This window comes from Gymnoscopelus microlampas (genome assembly GCF_963454915.1).
Source record: "Gymnoscopelus microlampas genome assembly, chromosome: 15".
Lineage (NCBI taxonomy): Eukaryota > Metazoa > Chordata > Actinopteri > Myctophiformes > Myctophidae > Gymnoscopelus > Gymnoscopelus microlampas.
This window is the reverse complement of record NC_139952.1, coordinates 9,019,291-9,039,629: the sequence shown is the minus strand read 5'-3', so window position 1 is coordinate 9,039,629 and position 20,339 is coordinate 9,019,291. Positions and strand designations below refer to the sequence as shown.

The 20,339-nt window shown below is 44.6% G+C and overlaps 1 protein-coding gene across 1 annotated transcript in view; it reads right to left on the bottom strand.

Moving 5' to 3' along the window:
* LOC311061635 (receptor-type tyrosine-protein phosphatase U-like) overlaps nt 1–20,339 on the bottom strand; it is a gene marked incomplete at both ends in the record, with an annotated part of 164,373 nt that overhangs the window by 21,569 nt on the left and 122,465 nt on the right. Inside the window, 12 exons of the mRNA XM_084080326.1 lie at nt 2,092–2,241; nt 4,498–4,633; nt 4,751–4,905; nt 6,068–6,184; nt 7,053–7,150; nt 9,916–9,952; nt 13,162–13,179; nt 15,713–15,795; nt 16,192–16,264; nt 18,266–18,456; nt 18,844–19,001; nt 19,398–19,427. Of these exons, the coding sequence (XP_083936452.1) occupies nt 2,092–2,241; nt 4,498–4,633; nt 4,751–4,905; nt 6,068–6,184; nt 7,053–7,150; nt 9,916–9,952; nt 13,162–13,179; nt 15,713–15,795; nt 16,192–16,264; nt 18,266–18,456; nt 18,844–19,001; nt 19,398–19,427 (1,246 nt within the window). The remainder of the gene's footprint in view (nt 1–2,091; nt 2,242–4,497; nt 4,634–4,750; nt 4,906–6,067; nt 6,185–7,052; nt 7,151–9,915; nt 9,953–13,161; nt 13,180–15,712; nt 15,796–16,191; nt 16,265–18,265; nt 18,457–18,843; nt 19,002–19,397; nt 19,428–20,339) is intronic.

Genomic DNA, 20,339 nt, shown 5'->3' with positions numbered 1-20,339 from the left:
GGTTAGGTTAGGACTTAGACAGGGGCCATTTTCCAATTGCAGCCTCCTGAAGGTGTATCTTTAGGGCTGTTTTGAAAGAGAGTAGGGTTTTACACTCCTTTACTCCTTTTGGTAGGGCGTTCCACATTTTTGATGAATAGCATGAGAACGAGTTACTTCCCTTTGTTGAGCCAAAAAAGGGTTGGACAAGGTTTGTGGAGCTGCCTCTGGTATTGTGATCATGGACATCATTAACATTTTGGAAGTATTTTGACAAATACAGGGGGATCCCAATGTTGTGATATATCTTGAAGACCAGGCCCATAGCAAGTTGCTGTACTCTCAACCCTAAGCCATCCAATCCTATCAAAATGATCAGGGGTTAGATGGGTTTTGTAGTTGAGGCCAAGAAGTAGCCTTACAAGTTTGTTTTGGGATGTTTGGAGCCTTGTTTTTAAGGCCTTGGAGGTGTTGTGATACCATGAAGTACATGCATAATCGTAATGACCTTGTATGAGGGCCACTGCAAGAGTCTTCAGAGTCTTCTTACTGACTTTACGATCAATACTCCGCAAATAGCGTGTTTTTTTGTGGACCGTTTTGATCGTTTTTTCAGCATTTTTGTCACCAGAGAGGTCAGCCTCCAAGATAGAGCCCAGGTAGGTAATTTCGTTTTTTCTTTTGATGATATCATCACCCGCTTTGATCGTGAAGCTCTCTGCCTTTCTGAGGTTAGGAGTGGACCCAAAGAGGATGCATTCCGTTTTGCCCAGGTGTAATGAGAGCTTGTTGTCGGAGAGCCAGATGCAGATCTTGTTGAGTTCAGAGCTGAGAGTTTTCTCAACCTGCAGCCTGTCCCTGTCCGAGACTAGCAGGGCCGAGTCATCTGCGAACAGGAACAGGTTGCAGTCGCAGGCTGACGACATGTCATTCACATATATCAGGAACAGTAAGGGTCCTAGTATACTTCCTTGGGGAACACCACAAGTCACTGGGAGGGGGGGGGACTGGGTGCCGTTTACTTCCACCACTTGCTCCCTCCCTTCCAGGTAGGATCTCATCCAGTTCACTGACGTGTCATCAAAACCTATTGCTTTGAGCTTATTGATCATAATTGGGTGATTAACGGTGTCAAAAGCCTTCTGGAGGTCCAGCATGACCATGCCGCAATATTTGCCCTTTTCAATCTCTTGTTTGATAGAGTCGTTCAAATATAGAAGGCATGTGTCAGTGGAGTGGTTTGTTCTGAAGCCAGATTGGAATTTGTAGATTAGATTTTTCTCGGCAAGATACTTGTCGACCTGTTCATAGACTATTTTTTCCATGACTTTCGAGATGGAGCTTAGAATAGAAATAGGGCGGTAGTTGCCAGGGTCTAATTGGTTTCCTTTTTTGAACAGAGGGGTCACCCTTGCTTTTTTGAAGTCGTTGGGGACCTGTCCCTGTGTGGTGGAGAGGTTTAATATGTGGGTAATGATTGGAGCAATGGAGGCGGCTGAGTCTTTTAGAAATTTGGGGGGGATATTGTCGAGGCCTGTGGCTCTGTGTTGATGAAGAGCACTACATTTTTTAAACAACTCTTCTGTTTTCACAGGGGAGAGTTTAAAGTCATCTTTGCAAACACCCTGTTTTTCGTAAAATGAGACAACATACTCCTCACCATATCTCCCAGAGTGTGGAGGAAGTTTTTCAACCAAATCTGAGGCTACGGTCATAGCCTACGGTCAAGCACCACCATTAGGCCAAAATCTATACCTGCATACTGTTATCTCAAAATGTAATGGGAAGATTGCCATTAAACTTTCTCAATGCAATCATGCCATCAATTAAATCTAATTCACAAGCTCACATCATGTCACAAAGCTTGCATCTATTTTTGCTAAACATCTGAACATCTTTGAAAATATATAATGACATGCCCAAAAGAGGGACACCAGGTTGAAAGTGGTTAATGTTAAATTGCTTTTAACGTCCCCACAAGTATAGTAATATAAAACGTGTGCATGCGTGGGAGCATGCGTGCGAGCATGCATATATGTGTGTGTGTGTGTGTGTGTGTGTGTGTGCGTGTGTTCGCGCGTGCGCATGCGTGTGCATGCGTGTGTGTGTTACCTGGAACTCTTCTCTGAGCTGTGTGGTGTTGCTCTGTGAATCCACCTTCAGCATGTCTTTATAGGTCAGAGCAAAGTCATTCATGGGGATGGCCGTCTCTCCACACAGACACGCCTCCAGGATGGCATCGTGGATGAACACATACTGCTCCTAAAATCACAAACTTAATATGTTAGTTTGGCTATTCTAAATGCATATTCTAAATGCATAATTATGTTAATGGCCCACTTGGGATGAGCCATTTTGGCAACACTGAGGCCTTCTACAGGTCCTTCCAACAGGATGCAGCAGATGTTTTACCAGTCTCTATCAGACTGGTCTTTGCTGTGGTCTGTTGGGGGGGGGGGGGGGGGGGGCAATCTGGAGGTGGTTGCAGAGGAGAGAATGAGGAGGAAGCTGCACGCTGTCCTGGAGAATCCCTCCCCTCTATAATGAGCTAGTCAAGATGAGGAGCATGTTCAGCCAGAGACTCATCCTTCGAGCTGGGGCGCCGCCAACTCAGTGTATGAGTAGCACGGCTTTGGTAAATAAAATGTGTGGTAAGTACAGGGAGACGTGGCACTCCACCTCAGCAATCCCTCTCACAGAGTTCTTGCACAAAGAAAAGGGGATAAACACCCTCTTTGCTTGGCTGATACAGACAATAAGCCACTCCAACTTACTTGGTTTAAAAAATCTTTCAGAGGTCTGGAAGTTCTCTGCGACTCTAAGACTATTTACTTTGTCGTTTATTGACTAGAGTTCATGCTTCCTCTGCTTATTTCGATCTTGCAAGTCGCTCTGGATAAAAGCGCGCAAGCACACGCACACGCACACACACACACACACACACACACACACACACACACACACACACACACTCTCTCCACTTTCAGCAGCTTGTCATCACTGTCTATCAACCTTCCTTTCAGCTCAACACAACTCCAACCACACAGCTTTGAAGCAATGACAGCCTTAAAGTGGGTGTTACTTAACCAGTGGACCACCAGTATCCCTTTCTACAAGCTCAGAGAGTGAGCTTTTAATCTGTCCCCACTCCTCCAAGATCTGGCTCTCAAAATTACATTTCCTTTGAGTGAGAGAGGATTTGAACCTGAGTCATATGAAGCAAGGCCCCAACCCACTATAACTAGTGCATTCTGAACAAACTGGAGGTTTGCAAAGAAAGTGCTACCAGTTCCAGTGTACACACCTTTACAGTTACAGTCTCTAAGCTATAGGTGTTATCAAGTAATGCAGAAAGGAAAGTTTTAATCTCTGTGATTTTCCTAAGCTGCTATAAACAACATTGCACAGCTGTTCTAAGACGCACATCTATACTGACTGACATCACTGGTTTCTGCGATGTTTGGCAACACAGAAGTTATTATGATGATTTTGGATGCAGGGAGACAGCAGCACAACGGTGTCTATTGTTGCCAAGGAACAGATGGAACGGAGAGGTTTTAGTCCAACATCCTCCTAACAGTTCCATGAATAATCAGCCATCGCTGCAGGTTTACTTAGGATGATAAGCGATGGCTTGTGTAAACGTTAAGGCACACTATAAACAAGACAGCATAAATAGGGTGAGTAGCTATTCCTGCAAGTTGAACCAGGAGGGAGGGAGTAGACCATCACAGTATAATGGAAACTTGGGGTATTAACTTTTCACCTTCAAGTGTGGTGTAGATAATTGTTAAACTGGACTTGTTTAAGTCTAGGTCTGTGTTCTGAGGTCCCAATAGATGCCGCTGTAAAGCTGTGTCTAGCTGTGTTTTGTGTGTCCAAAATCTCTGCACTCAATCTGGTGAGTAAAATACTGTCATAACCGACAGGAAGAAATATGACCCAGGTTTACAGGGACCCAAAATACTCCTAGTTTTCTGTTTTCTGACATGGTACAGACTTTTAATATACACACATAACAGCCACTAATGAGAGTCTGGAGAATATACATGGTGAAGAATATATTTTGAGTGGCCAAAATATACCTTAAATATATAATATACTGTATCGGTCAGATATATTTGAAATGCATCTTTTAGAATGTTTATCTGTTATTGTTATTGTTAGTATTATTATTAACAGTATTGTCCTTAAAACACATTCTGCTGGTTGGACCTGTATGAGTAGTGACAAATAAAACTTATTGAATCTTGATTTATTTTGATCATCTCTAGTGGCAGGGATGAAAGGATTGCAGTGTCAGTCAGTCTGTCCAATACTTTGGTTCCAAACATGATCTCTCAAAATCTGTGGATTTACATGAAACTTACTGAATGAATCCTAACCTTTTAAATGACCCCTTGACCTTTCTCGTCCAACGCCACTCTTAGGCCAAAGGGCACTTTGCAGGTACTTCATTTAATTTCGCTTAAAGTTAATGTTTGCGTAAATATGCAATATATGGTAATGGACACTGACCTCTGTCTGGATCATGTTGATGCGCCGGGAACAGAGGGTTTTGACACAGTTGTAGATGTCCACCACGCCTTCACATTCAGCCATGTCCAGCATGACGTCCAGAACGATGTAGCAGCCTGTCCGCCCCGCCCCCATGCTGGAGAGAACACAAAACGTTGACACGCTTCAATCGAGTGCTCTTACATTCAGCCACACAACATGTCTGTAAATGCCCCCAGAGAGACAGGGAGGGAGTGCGTGTGTGGTCAGGTACCTGCAGTGCACCACCACAGGTCCGGCGTCGGGGGGCATGGAGCTCTTAACGCGCCGCAGGAAGGCCAGCAGTCCCGTGGCGTGGTAGGGAACGCCGTGCTCCGGCCAGGAGGTGAAATGGAACTGGCACACCTCGTGTTTGGCAGGGTAGCCTCTCTACACAAACAATTAGAGAGTGCTATCATGAGAACAGCCCGACGGCTTATACACCCAAAGGGCCATTCACACCAAGCACGATAACTAAAACGATAACTAGAAATAATGTTGTAATTCTAAAATTCTTTCTAACTGAAGTGGAGTCCACACCACAACTATGACGACAACGATAGAGGTGAGTGATATCGTTTGGATCACTTTCAGAGTGATTTCATGAACACTGACAGCCAATCAAAATCCATCAGAAGGACATCAGGGATGCAATCGGCCTCAGAATCAGTGTTGTTATTGTTAACGGAGATGAGAAGATGAGTATGAATAGCTAACGTTAGCTGGTAGTCTAGCTGGCATCCCACCTCTTTAAAATTAATAGTCAGTCAGATTATGCATGTAGGCTATTGCATGTGTCTTTCAGCACCACAGATGCAGAGATCTCGCTGTGTGGGCTCTGACACAGCGGGACTTCGTATTGCGTTTGGTGGCACTGTTAACATAACATTATCGTTCACCAGTGTGGAGGCTCACATAGTTATCGTTATAGTTATTGTGCTTGGTGTGAACGGCTTAACCATGGTGTTCGCTGGAAGAACGGCACAAACAGAAAATCCTGTTAAGTCGCCAAGTGGGACCAGACGGATGTCGGAAACTATGACAGAACGCAAGCTGTTTGCATGCTGTGTTTTCGGAGGTGCAAAGTGGTACAGAGAGGGTACAGATGGTGTAGTTTGTATGATGTGTTTTAGAGGTGTCAGATGGTACATACGGTACAGTTGGCATTGTAACTGAGATGTGGGTGGCACGGTCCAGGTTTTATTCAACAATACAACATGTGTGAGTGGGTACCTGTCAGAGGATGGAGCATGTCCACATGATTTTTGCACGAAAAACACATTTTACCCACTTCCTTACACCTGTAGAGCTGTGATGTGACAAGAAAGTTGGATTCTGATGCATTTTCATCTTTTTGTGTGGGATGCATTTCTTCTCCTTTTTTGTGAAGTCTTGTCTTGGCGATTGTGGTCTTTTGTTAGTTTTGTCTTTCAAGACGGGTCTATTTTGGTTTAAAGGTCATGTAGTGAATAGTCTTGATGTTGTGTGTGTGTGTGTGTGTGTGTGTGTGTGTGTGTGTGTGTGTGTGTGTGTGTGTGTGTGTGTGACTCACCCTCTCCATAGCAAAGGTGCGCACGGTGTATTCTGATAGAGTTTCAGTCTTCAGCAGCGTTATCTTGATGTCCCCATACAGTTCACTGTCATCAGGCCAGTACTTGCAGCACTTTATCTGGAGAAACAAACACACAGTATTTGTGTGTGAGTGTGTGTGTGTGTGTGTGTGTGTGTGTGTGTGTGTGTGTGTGTGTGTGTGTGTGTGTGTGTGTGTGTGTGTGTGTGTGTGTGTGTGTGTGTGTGTGTGTGTGTGTGTGTGTGTGTGTGTGTGTGTGTGTGTTTGTGTGTGTGCATGTGCACATACACAATGGTAAGATTTACCTATCCTACATTCAGACACACTGATCATTCAGATCAGCCCAAAAGTCTATAATGAAAGAGGGAATTTGGGATACGTTATAAACCCGTGGGGGTTGCGATGAGCGCTCGGGGGGAGCAGTTAGGGGTTAAGTGTCTTGCTCAGAGACACTCCGGCTCAAAGCCTGGGGCTGGGAGGCTAACCGGTGACCTTCGGATTACCAGATGGACTCTAAGCTACAGCCGTCCTCTCATAATAACGGTGGGAATTCATCCGCGTGTTCACCGCCAGTGAGTCATTGAGGGGCTGTGTGTCACATGGACTGTATTTCTGTACCAAATGCGCATCACTGTGGCACAGGGTCAAACATTCGATAGATTGCATGAAATAATAGGCTGTTATCAGAGGCAGCAGGGACGGCTGCTGCCATCAGAACATCCAGGACACGGCGTACGAGGGGGCGTGCATCAGGGCTCTGACCTTGGAGCACTGTCATCAAAGTAACTGGTGATTACTCATGGCTCTCTGCTGGGACCGGGAAGACACTGTACCATCCACCAAGGAGAGCTACAACCGCTGCTCTGATATATCTACTGCATATAACAAATGATAAAGGGCAGCTCCATAAATACATGTTGCCTCCATCTATCTTCCCAGATGGGAGGTTTGGTCAAGAGGTACGTACCCTGCCCACCTCCACCAGCTTGGTGATCATGACGATGCTGAAGCAATTCTCCTGCCACACCATTCTCCAGAAGTCATAGATCATCTCCTGCTTGGGACCTGTGGAGGAGGTGAAGGGGAAGGGGGAGGTGCGCACGCAAACAGGTAAGGGAGAAGAAGGACATGGAGACAAAGAAAGAGGTGGAGGAGGAGAAAGGAGGTGAGAAGAAAACGATGGAGGTGAAATTGACGTTGAGAAAGAAGTAGAGAGGCACAGAAGGCGACGGGGGTGAAGAGGTGGAGTTAAATAAAAAGATGGAGGCACGGAAATAGATGGAGACACATAAATAAAAGGAGGCACAGAGGAGACAGAGGTGCAGACAGAGAGGAGGATGTGGGGGGTGGAGAGATGAGCCATAAGTCAGGGCAACTAGCAGCAATAACCATCAACACAGACACGCTGTAATCCATGCCAGAGAATAGAGTAACAAGGTGTCATTTGTGAACTATTGTCCATTCTGTGTTCTTCTCCTACTGGGAGAAATGTAATTTCAATATACCCACAAATCCTAAACAAAGCCCTGCGTTGGCTCACCGAGGTGCCGTTTGCTGACACAAATCACAGTCCCCGGGGCAGATGACACTTTCATTGATTTCATTACACTGTGCCTCTGATAATATCACAAGGCTCTATCTCATACTGGCTGCTGAGCTGGTTATGCTATGTCTTTTTAATGATCAACATGTCCCTTCATTTTTAACACGTCTTGACACCCACACAGCTTCATAGGAACACTGTGTGACCGCCTGGAACTGACTCACATGACCTTCACTGAAGAAGGTCACACCTTATCAGTCCTGCTACATGATTGGATGGTGACACCAAACAACGCTTTGTATTCTTTCTCTTGCAAATGCACGTCTCCAAACACACAGTGGCTTTGTTATTAAAAGGGGGATATTGTCCAATTGCCAGAATTGCTGGCCCAGCCCTCTGCCTTGTTTCTGTTGAGGGAGTTTAAGTCAGCAATGGATGCTCGGATTTACTTGTTATTTTCATCATTCAAAGTATGAAGTTATGGCTTATAATAAAATCCTCTATGCAGAATATGAATGGCATTTATACTTCTGGTTATGCTCTATTCTGAAAGGCTTCTTCAAATGGTGGCATTGCGTCACAAAAAACAAAGCTGGTGAAACAGTGAGGAGTAGGGGTGCCACACATTTACATCTACGGCTTAAATAACATCTGACAGCGAATCCAACCCAAAAGCAGACACATCTGATCCACCAAAACGCCCACAAGTACAGCAACATTTGGGCCAACGGAGGGCTTTGATCTTAACAGACAAAATCAATGTTAAACAAAATCAAATTAGAGCAGCACTTGTACTTCTTTGCAGCATTATTTCCTTCTACCTCCGTCTTAACAAGAAATGTGTTTGTGCCCCGGGCTCTGTGAAGGCTGAGAGACACAGAGAAACATTCATATAGCTGCCTTTTTAAAAGGAAATAATAATACCACACGACAGCAGCTCCCGACTACAGTTTTGCCTTCATAACAGCGTAGTCTGGGCTGTACTGTGGCGAACAGCGAGGCGAGCAGACATCAGTATCTGGCTCAATCTCCACTTCCCAAATCACGGCACCAGCCTCCGCACGCACCACTGAAATCACAAGTTTATTTCTCCAGCGTCAGCCGGGCCCAGAAACAACATCACCAGAGGGGGGCGTGGGAGAAATAGACGCTGATTGATCCCATCGACGTGCATGGCACGCCGTGCTGTGCTTTCAGACGCCGCAGCACGCCGGCTCTTGGGGCGAGGAGTGAACTTGCCGTTTCGCTGCCTCCTCATCCGTCTCCCTTCCTCATCCAACTCCTCCCACACCTTCTTCCTGAATACAGAATGGGCCCATGCAGAGCACCTGCTGCTCTCCTACACAGGAACATGTGGCTCCAGGCTCAACTCGTTGGATCAGCTTCTATGGGCCTCTGCAGCAAGCAGCCCACAGAGAGGCAGACTATTCATATGCAAACACCCACCGTTGATGCGTTTCACTGAATACAGTACGACTTATGTTTAAAACACTTGCATGCAGTGTACCATAGAGTACTGTGTGTGTGTGTGTGTGTGTGTGTGTGTGTGTGTGTGTGTGTGTGTGTGTGTGTGTGTGTGTGTGTGTGTGTGTGTGTGTGTGTGTGCAGTGCACGCACATCACAAAGTAATGCAGACAGATGGTGTGAGAGACCGAGGGAGAGGGGTGTCGGAGTGGGGTGGGGGGTGGGGGGGGTGATGTGTGAAAGTGTGTGTGAGACAAAAGAGACAATTTCATGACTTAATGTTTTTGTGAAGCAGCAAGGTTGCAACCAAAGACAAAAGACAGACAGAAATCAGAGGGGGATTACGCACTGAAGAAACACACCGACTGAATAAACAGGAGAGGTCTAGTTGTGTTTATTTGTGATTGTGAAATGCTTCTTTGTGCCTGGGGTGTGCAGGTGACGTAATAACTTATATAACGTACAGAATGATAATGCACCACCGCCTGTCCTCTGTAGAAGAGAGAAACAAAGTAACCATTTCTCACAGAGAAACAGTCGGTGGCGTAACAGCGTCAGGCTGACTGACAGTTACAGTGAGTTATTGTGGGAGCGTTTGATGGGGGATCGGAGAACACGACTGTAGCGTGATGGAACATGGGCTCCCCTGTTGTTTACGCATTAATTATTCAAACAACACATTTCAATATCGACAGCCGGTGTGTTGAGAAGGAAGACCGCTCCAAACAAATGCTGTTGCGTCCTCACAAACATGAAAACACACTGTGCACCGCCATAGTTATGTGGTACAGTATAATGTGCTGTATCTGGGCATGAGACTCACCTTGGGTGGCGATGAAGTGGTTGGATCGCTGGTAGCCCTGTATAAAGTTGACAGGAGGAGAGGAAAGAGGTTGGAGGAAACGGAGAGAGTGTGTCAATAATTATAAAAATCACAATACAAACACTGAGTCTGGAATCTTACTCTAATTTCTAATTTCGTCCCTCTCTCAATTCTCTCTCCATTTCCAGCATTAACTCATCTCGTATTGGTTTAAGAGCTTGGGGTTTCTATAGCAGCAATATGTAAAAATGTCTGCTGCACTTATAGATTTAATGAAAAATATTTCACAGCCCACAAAAACTAATTTGTGCTCTGCCATCGACGATTGCTTTTTTTTCGAGGAGACACTTGCTTGTCTTTTGTTGTGGCATCTCACTCAAAATCATGAAATGATGATCTTTGTCCCTGCCGGCGTCTGTGGGCCGGGTCATTATGAACAGAGTGAGAGAAGCTGCATGTTAATGGTCTTCATTTCATTTTATGTGGTTTTGCACGTGGTAGTGTATCACAGTACAATACAGTTCCTATAAATGAGTGACTCTGACTGATCTGGCTGAACGTCTCTTTCTCCTCAGCTCTGCCATATTAACAGCTATGATACCGTGTGGTTTGTCTGAAAAATTATTTGTGTTGTCGTAACCCTCCTAGTCTTAAAGGAGCCATTTTCAAACTCATCTTCATATACTGTAATTGGTCCTCTCTCATGCTCATTATAAGATATCACAATTTATTTCTATTCACATTGCGTCTCATTGGTGGGGCGTGGACAGTTCAGAAACCTGCCTACCAATGATGTAATCAATCGGATTCCAAGCTAATAGGAACTACAGTCTTAGTACGCTGAAATAGAAGCCATTGTTCTTGCGATAATAAAAAATATATGTTTGAAGCAAAACTGCCTAACGGTGGCAGGTAGGTTTCTGAATTGTCCACGGACCTCCTCTGAGACACAGAGCAAGTAGAAAGTATCTTACAATCTTACAGTGTGAGGACCAATTATATGAAGTTGTTGAAAATGGGTGAGAAGCCCATTGAAGCTTGGCATTGCTCGTATGTAAAGTGATTCCAACTCCTGCATACACATAATGCACACACGTACCTACATCGACACTTGCGCATAAAACATATCTATTCAGCCAGGCCGCCAAACAAAATGACATTGTGCAACTGTCATGGATATCAGAATAAAGTTGAGATGGACTGCCATTGCTATGGAAAAGTGCAGTGACCATGATTCCCATGAGCCTTTTGGTGCCCAACTCCCACAGACCAACCCGTTTCATGTCTGTTGCCTTGGCAACCATGGTGCCCAAGGGGAGGCAAACAAGGACACACATTTGCAAAACAAGGATGGAAAGGAAAAGGATAACATGCAAAAGCCTACTGTACGCACTTGACACCACACAAAGCAATCAATTACATCCAAAAGAAAGAATGTTTTTCTAACGTGCTTTTTAAAAATGTCTCCCTTTTCTCATCCAACATCTTCCGAATAGGCCCGAAGAAAATCGAAATTCAGTGTGTGCACAAAAGATTAGCTTAAAATCTCCCAAAGGACTTAAAAGAATACTCCACTGTTTTTCAAGCTTATCTCAATGTATTTTACCCTGGTCCTTCTCTGTATAGTAGGAGGAAGTGTAACTCTTAGACTGCCAGAGTTTCTGTAGAACAGTCTGTAGCCTCTGCCAGTGTTTTCTACTGTAAGCTAGTACTTAGAAAAATGTTATTTTTTTGTCTGTTTATTCTTCTACATACTGTATGTATAATGTGGCCTAGTGGATTCTTCTACATATGTATGATGTGACCTAGTGGATTCTTCTACATATGTATGATGTGACCTAGTGGATTCTTCTACATATGTATGATGTGACCTAGTGGATTCTTCTACATATGTATAACGTGACCTAGTGGATTCTTCTACATATGTATGATGTGACCTAGTGGATTCTTCTACATATGTATAATGTGGCCCAGTGGATTCTTCTACATATGTATGATGTGACCTAGTGGATTCTTCTACATATGTATAACGTGACCTAGTGGATTCTTCTACATATGTATGATGTGACCTAGTGGATTCTTCTACATATGTATAATGTGGCCCAGTGGATTCTTCTACATATGTATGATGTGACCTAGTGGATTCTTCTACATATGTATGATGTGACCTAGTGGATTCTTCTACATATGTATAATGTGGCCCAGTGGATTCTTCTACATATGTATGATGTGACCTAGTGGATTCTTCTACATATGTATGATGTGACCTAGTGGATTCCTCCACATATGTACGATGTGACCTAGTGGATTCTTCTGTGCGGAGTCGCTCTGCCAGGCCTGATTCAGGATGCATCAACATCAACATCTAACTCCAGGTGACGATCTGATTACACATGAAAGAAGGGAGGTAAAGAGCAGCCACAGCCAGTTTGGATCAAAAACTCAGAGGAATTGCAGTGGTCATGAAAGCTTAGCAGCTCATAGCAGGGGAGAGGAGGGGATGGGGGGGGGGGGGGGGCTGCTATGGGAGATGAGCCATGGAGAGCTGGCAGGGACACAGAGGGTAGAGCCCTGCATCGGGAGCGGCGGTCCCGCGGGAGCCGGCGTAAATCTTGCGACAGCAGGCGGTTTTTAGATGCCTGCAGGCGGGAAATGGGCGATCAAAAAACGACAACCTGCAAGTCCCGCAAAATCCTGCAATAAACCTTGATATACGCGTAGCGCAACTGAAGCACGTCGTGTGGGCGTGTTTTACTTTAACATGATACGAACACGTTTATCTTACGGCTAAACGCAGAGAACATCATTTTGAAACGTCGTTCCCGACAGGTATATGCAAAATGCATCTATTTAATGACCTAACTGTCATGCAGTAAATCCAGCCGAGCCCACTGTGTGGCTGTCCGTGGTGCTGTAATGGCCGTATCTCTCTCTCTCTCTCTCTCTCTCTCTCACACACTCTGTGTTTGTGTTTGCAATGTTATTGGGGCCAAATATAAATTATTCAGGATTTTGCGGGACTAAATAGCACTTCTATATTTATTGCGGGTGGGAGCAGCAGTCAGAAATTTACCATAAACCATTGTGGGCACGGACAGGAATGGCCAGAAATCCACTGGGAGCGGGACTAAGAAAACAGTTCCGCACAGGGCTCTAACAGAGGCAATAGATGAGGGTTGTGTGTGTGTGGGGGGGGGGGGGGGGGGGGGGGGGGGGATGGAAAGAGAAGAGAAGCCAAATACTTACTTCCCTGTTTATCCGAATCTAAGAGACGCCAAAGATTGGGAACGGGGGAGGGGAAATAAAAGAAAGAAAGAGAGAGAAAGAGAGAGAGAGAGAAAGAGGAGAGGGGAGGAGGGGAGGAAACAAGAGCTAGTTATAGTGATCACAGTAGAGTGGGAGAGGGAGGTGAAATGCTTTGAGAGGAGAAGCAACAAGCCACCTGTGGAGACAATCATCTTAAAAAAAAAGAGTCATGATGACGTCACACGCTTTTATAACAAGAATGTTTTGTTCCACTCTCTCAAAGTCTTGGGGAAGCGCCGGCATCTGACAACATGAAGTCCATCATCCCTGGTTCCATTCCAGTTGGAGATCTTTGTGGAATTTTCTTTCCTCTTAACCTTTGGGAAAGGGTCCATCTACGGCGACCTACAGTATGTAGGTGCCTTCCATGAATCACATAGAATCAGGGGTCCTCCCTGCCAAGACATGCAGGCAGTGCTGTAGACAGCACGCTTAACCCATTCATACTGTGTCATTTTAGATTTTTTTGGTAGAACCATTATCTTATACTTTGGGCTATTCAAAAATAGCAGATCTACAAGCTCGTAGCACGACACGAGTGCCACGCTACGAGCTTGTAGATCTGCTATTTGTTTTTGAAAAATTGTGAAAATGTAATGCAAATCTTTGAATATATATGTTTTTTAAAGCGAACATTTTTAACTCAAATCTTTGCTTCTGGGGGGATTCTACAAATGTCCTCTAAATCCTAAATCTTTTTTTTTTTAATCTTATGTTGCTATATATATCAGTGGTTCTCTAACTTTTTTCATGTCAAGGACCTCCCAAAATGATATGTATTTGTTCGCGGACCCCCCCCCATCTCAAAATATTTTGTTCCCCCCAAAAGCAAAGATTTGAGTTAAAAATGTATATATATCCAAAGATTTGCACACATTTTCACGATTTTCCCCAAAAAATAGCAGATCTACAAGCTCATGGCGCGGCACTCGGTGCCGTGCTATGAGCTTGTATATCTGCTATTTTTGAATAGCCAAAGAAATCCAAAATGACACAGATGGGTTCCCGGATTGAATGCCTTAATGACACCAGAGAGCTTTCATTCTAATGGAGTCTCTCAAGAGAGCAGACACTGAACTGCTGCAACAAGCAGTTAAGTTAAATAGCTCCTCTTCAAACCCTCTCCACCCACATAACACTGACTGCGTCAGGCATCTACAACCAATCCAGGCCTCATTGTCCTCCTTCCATTCATTTTGGTGAAAACAAAGGGCCCTAATACAGTATTCAGAGAGTAGGACAAGCCCTATCGAACCCCTTCGCTTTCACATCTGTCATAAGCACTTAACTTGACCCACGCTGTGCTAAAGCGGAGCCTGCTTTCTGAAAGACAGGCTTTTCCAGCGCCACCTCTGAATGACCTTTACTTGCTGAGCTAACAGCAACATCTCAAAGTAAAAAACGTGTTTGTTCTACAGAACATGTAGGTTCATAGGGTACAAATCTGCTGTGATGTGATGCAACAGGTGCTACGCTCTGCTGCTGGGATTGAGAGAGGCTTGCTGAGATCCTCACTCTGTGTGATCAAAACCACAACAACAGATGAGAGGATCAAGCCTGTTCTATTGGAGCCAACTGCGGCGCCATACGGTGGGTACTAGGGCACATACCACATAGGCTCTAATGCCTCTGATGCCAGCGAGTTCGACAGGTTCGATTCCCAGGCAGGCCGGACCGTTTTTGCTGCGTATCACTCTCCGACTCTCTTTCTGTTTCCTGTCTCTCTCCACTGTATGAATACAGGCATATAAGCCCCAAAATAATCTTAAAGGTTTCATGACATTCATTTTCATATTTTTGTTTTTTTTGTATTATGATCACAATTACACCCCCCAAAAAAAGAACTTTTCCACTGAACATTCAGTGGATTTTCGGTGGTCTGGGGTTTTCTGAATAATAAGGCTAAAAAAAGTGCTGTGATTGGCCCCTGGATTTTGACGTCATAGTCCATTAATCCCGCCCCCTCTCCTCCCCGCCCCTCCCCTCCCCTATCATTCTCCTTTGGGGGGGCAGAGTAGAGGCAATGATTGACAGGCAAAATCCCTCAACAGGGACACCCGCAGGCGAATCGTTTTTTTTTTTCATTGCAGCTGAAAAGGCTTCAGAACACAGAGAGAAAGAAAAAAACTGCCATGGCTCACTGGAGTGGATTTTTCAGTTAAAACCTTTTAATACACGTTTGAAGGACCATGATACTTTTAATGCTTTGTAAATCTGAATGTCAAAACCTTTAAAGAAAATAATATAGAGCTATTTAGTGCTTATTTTAACAACACCACCACCTTAAACTATAGAGCAACGTTGAGCCATTGTGATCGTGCAATGGCAATCCGGCGCTCTCAGACAGAAAGTCCAGAACGTCCCGGATCCCCTCTAATGGGAGTCTAGCAGAACATCCTGAGTCAATAACAGGGGGTCTAGTAGGGACCGTTGTTCGTTTTGGACGAGGGTAAAGAACAAAGTGAAGGAGGTGGAGGTTAAAGAGACTTACATCGATGTAGTTGGCATTGACGTAGTCAGAGTCAGAGTTGGGGTCTGCCAGCAAAGAGTGCAGTTTGACTTGATGACGATCATCTGAAATGCATCAAGAAGGAATACTTTAGCACTCATTGATAACTTCTGATTATTCATAAAGTTAATTTAGACATTAATTGCATTTCAACAGACTTGAAGGAACGCTCCACTGTCACATGTGTGGATGTTTAGTGGATTTCTGATATAAACTATGTAAATCGAAAAATAAACATTTTGATTACGCGCAATACTAGCTGAGATAATGATGTCTACATCTACAACTCACTGGGAATATAAAAATGTACATGGTGGATTATATATAAAAAAAATATATACAAGACAGCAAAGCTGTCATGTTTATGGCAATTAAATGCAACAAACTTCTATTTGTTTTTCAATGGAGGTGGCTTCCTTCTGAGCTGTGTACTGTTAGCTGTGTCGCTAATTGTGACTTACGGCTGAGTAAACTATCATGTCTTCCTTTAGTCTTGTCCTTTTTCTTTGTCACATCCCAGCCATCGAAAAAACTCTGGAAGGAAAAAGCAACATCATCATATTAATGACTAATTATAAGCATAGTTAGGCAATGTTTCGGTACAGTAACCTTGTATTTCCCCGTTGGATGTTTGAGGAACGTCACCATAATGCCATTAGCAGACATCTGCCACTATATTGTGCTGAGAGATGCTAAGCAGCTGTAATAATAATAATTATTATTATTAATATTATTATTATGACAATACAAATAGTAGCAGTAGCAGTAGCAGCAACAACAACAACAACAGTAATAGTAGTAGTAGCAGCAGCTTGGTGGCGAGCGAACACAGTCACGTCACGTTCCGCCTCACGATAATTCCCCCTGATCTCCTCGCTCCGTCTGTGGGCACATTCACACACTTTGTACTGAGGCTCACTAAGTCCCTCATCAAAGGTGGTCCAATCACTTGTGGGCGAGGGGGAGGGGGGACGATATGGGACCAACCTGAGGCCCGGGACAAACCAGGGACAGCATTGTGATCAGGGGATTACTTCAGCCACTGGATCCAACACAGGTAATACCTGCTCTAATCCCACTTAAGAAGCTGCTCTCATCCACCGCTGTCCATCTCCACGCTCTCCTTGGGAACCCGCTGATAACCCGCTGATATCCACACAGAGCTCTACGTCCTTCACCCCATCAGTTACTGCCAGTGGTGGACAGTAACAAAGTACATTTACTTGAGTACCGTACTTGAGTTCATTTTGTGAGTATGTGCTTTAGTTAAGTATTAGTTGTTTTAGTTTTTTTTGGACGATTATGACTGTCAAAAATATATACAGTATATATCTATCTATATCTATATGTTCAATGTCTGAAGTTCAATACAACGATGCAGTGATATTAAAAAGGAAATGTACTTTCATGTTAAATGCACTCCAATACAAATTTGTCTGATAACTGCCAAACGTGGTCACTGTTTATGAAGGAAAACCAGTCTAAATGTTGTCCTCTCACGCACCCCCCCCCCTCCCCTAAAACACCCACAATGCCTTGCAAAAAAGCACCAGCACCAGCACTGCCCCGGTGGGAAATAAGCGTTATGAAGTGTGACAGCGGTGTGCACGCTGATCCTCTTCATCTTGTTTATTTCTCCCGGCAATGAAGATGAGGAGCCAGACTGAAAAAGCCACCCACGTATTGATTTTTGGGAGGTGAATTTGTTGGACTCCCAGGGAATAATTGAATGAATCTAAATCTAAGTGTATTTGGGTTACTGTAGGTGGATGAGCATAAGAAGAAGAAAAAGGAAAAGACTTATCGCCACTGGCAAAAGTGAGTAACTTTGTATCAAAGTTCAAAGGGAAATAGAGGGGACTTTATTTTTAAAAGGCCTAATTACAGGGCCAGAAATACTGTCTAGCTGTATTATCTCTGCCATGGGGCTGAAATGAAACTAGACTTTATTGCACACTGATTAATATTAAAAATGTCCGGTGCAGCCTTCATAAAGTAAACAAAAGTTGTCTGCAGTATTATGTATCAGCAAATGTATTATATATTACCCCAGTCTCAGACACAGCAGAGCAAGGAAGGGAACTGCTACTGAAATGGAGTGCAGGAACATCGGCCTCTAGCTCAATGCCAAGAAAACACAAGTAATGGCATTCAACACGGAGAGAGAACCATTGCCACTGCCGGGGGGACGATGCACGAGGTGGTGAAGGACGAGGGTGAAAATCTGGGAAAGAGATGGGAGACGACCTCAAGAAGCGGCTGTTCACGGCTAGAGTACAATCAGTGCTGCTGTACGGGGGCCGAGACATGGACGCTCACAGCACGTGATGTCAACACAAGAATGCTACAAAAGGAACTTCATTTTCACGTGGGAGGACCACATCAGAAATGTGGACCTATACGGAGGGCATCCCGTGGGTCATGGCCAAGGTCAGGGAGAGACGGATGGCGGTGGCTGAGCACTGTGGCACCCCGGAACTGATGTCAGCTTGTCCGCACGCATTATATATATATGCAAACCCTTCCCCCTCTTACCTCGTACTCCTGCTTGAAGCCGTATCCTTCGCCGGTCTTCATGTGGTTGATGTGTTGGAGGAGGTCAGCCACGCGTACCGCTGGGTGGAGCTGACCCGTGAGATAGGGCAAGCTCTTCCTCCGACAGAGGCGATGAGGGGAGGAGCCTCCCAGCAGGCTGCTCGACTCGTTCACGAAGGAACGCTGTTCGTCTGGGCACACGGTGAACTCTGTGTTAGCATTTCAACTCTGTGTTAAATAAGACCTGGAACGCATCTGTGTCACTTTAGATGTCTTTGGCTATTCAAAAATAGCAGATATACAAGCTCATAGCGCGGCACAGAGTGCCGCGCTATGAGCTTGTAGATCTGCTATTTTTGAAATATCTTGAAAAAAATGTTTTCGATTTTTTTCAAAAAAACTGTTAGGATTTAAAAAAAAAAAAAAAGAATTGCCTCAGGTCTTAAAGGGTTAACATTTCAAACTCAATGCACACAACATGATGCTGTATTTTACCAAACAGCCTAAATCTATGTTGGCCAACTGGCATTAGATTTTTGACAGATCAGAGAGCGGTCGTAAAGTTGTGTCTCTCTTACTTCGAGCGTTGCAGCCGTGGGCGTCCATGAAAGAGTGTGCCATCTTCTCGTCTTGCTGCAGGGTACTCTGGTCCGTCATGCTGCAATCCAGAGAGCTCAGCTTACGACCTTTCTCCAGATGATACGCCATGGCCGCCTTGTTGATGCTCACCTTCTTCCTACTGTACAGGTAGAGATAGAGACATGGAGGGGCAGAGAGAGATAAGAGAGAGAGAGAGAGAGACGGGAGAAGGAAGCAGAATGAGAGAGAGAGAGAGAGAGAGAGAGAGAGAGAGAGAGAGAGAGAGGAGGGGGTAGGGAGGGAGTGATTGAGGAGACGAAAAATTGGATGGAATAGAGAAAATAACAGGAAAGAAATTGAAAACGGGTGAGGGATGGAATGTGGGATTTGGTGATACCAAGAGAGGTGTTAAGGGAGGGCGAGGGGGTAGGCAGAAATAAATAAAGAAAGAAAGAAAGAAGTGAGATAAAGTAAAGATGAGTTGGGTTTGGGTTAGAGAGGACAAGCGGGTAAAGGGTGACGTCAGTATGAACAGGATTGAGAAGTCACTTACGGGTAGTAAGGGTAAGTATAGAAGTCCCTTCTGATTAGCATGAAGGAGGAGAGGAGAGTGAGAGTGAGAGTGAGAGTGAGAGTGAGAGTGAGAGTTAGAGAGACAGAGACAGAGACAAAAAAAAGTTATTATCATGGTTTATCAAGATGGCCATCGGGGAGACGAGTGTTGGAATGTGACTGGAAACTTTGAACATTAGTAAATCCCACCAAAGCTCAAAACATGAACGAGCACAGCAAGCTTGACCAATGGGCTGGACTCACAGGCTTGTGCATGGAGGTAGTTTGTGATGTAGACACACAGAGGACACTAATGAGCATGCTTATGGGCCCATGATGTCATCAAACCTCGTAAAGAGAGAGATACTTCAGGGGGGGTTGGGGAGGAATATGTGCTGGGTGAGCAACTTGGGGCTTGTGGGTGGGGATTTTCTGTGCCCTCTGCAGATAATAAATAGCCCTGTGATATAACCACGGGAGAGCACAACATCGCTGGCTAATTATAAACGCATCTGCTCTCGCTCTCTCTCTCTCTCTGGGTGGCATGTGGCCGTGTAGCCGGCTAGACTTGTGGTTTGTGAATCACTTCCCTCTCTTCGACGAAATCCCATTCATTCTGCCTCTATGCTACTGGAAAAAAAATACCAAGGGTGTTGGTCTAAAAAAACATCCTTCCTAACCAATTACCAGCTCATATAGTGGCACCTCACAGCTGCTCGCCTCATGTAATTGAGTGGCCAATGGAATAACACGCCCCGTGATAAAATCTTTCACACTCAGATGAGTGTCAAGACATTGCCTAGTGAGAGGAGGAAGAATGCGACTGCAGGTGTAGTTGACGACGGAGGTAATTTACCGGTGGAAAAGCAGCCAATGATTCAAATGCGACTGGAGTGAATTCATTTCTCTTGCTTGCTTGCATTATTTATTTTCATTTCTTGGG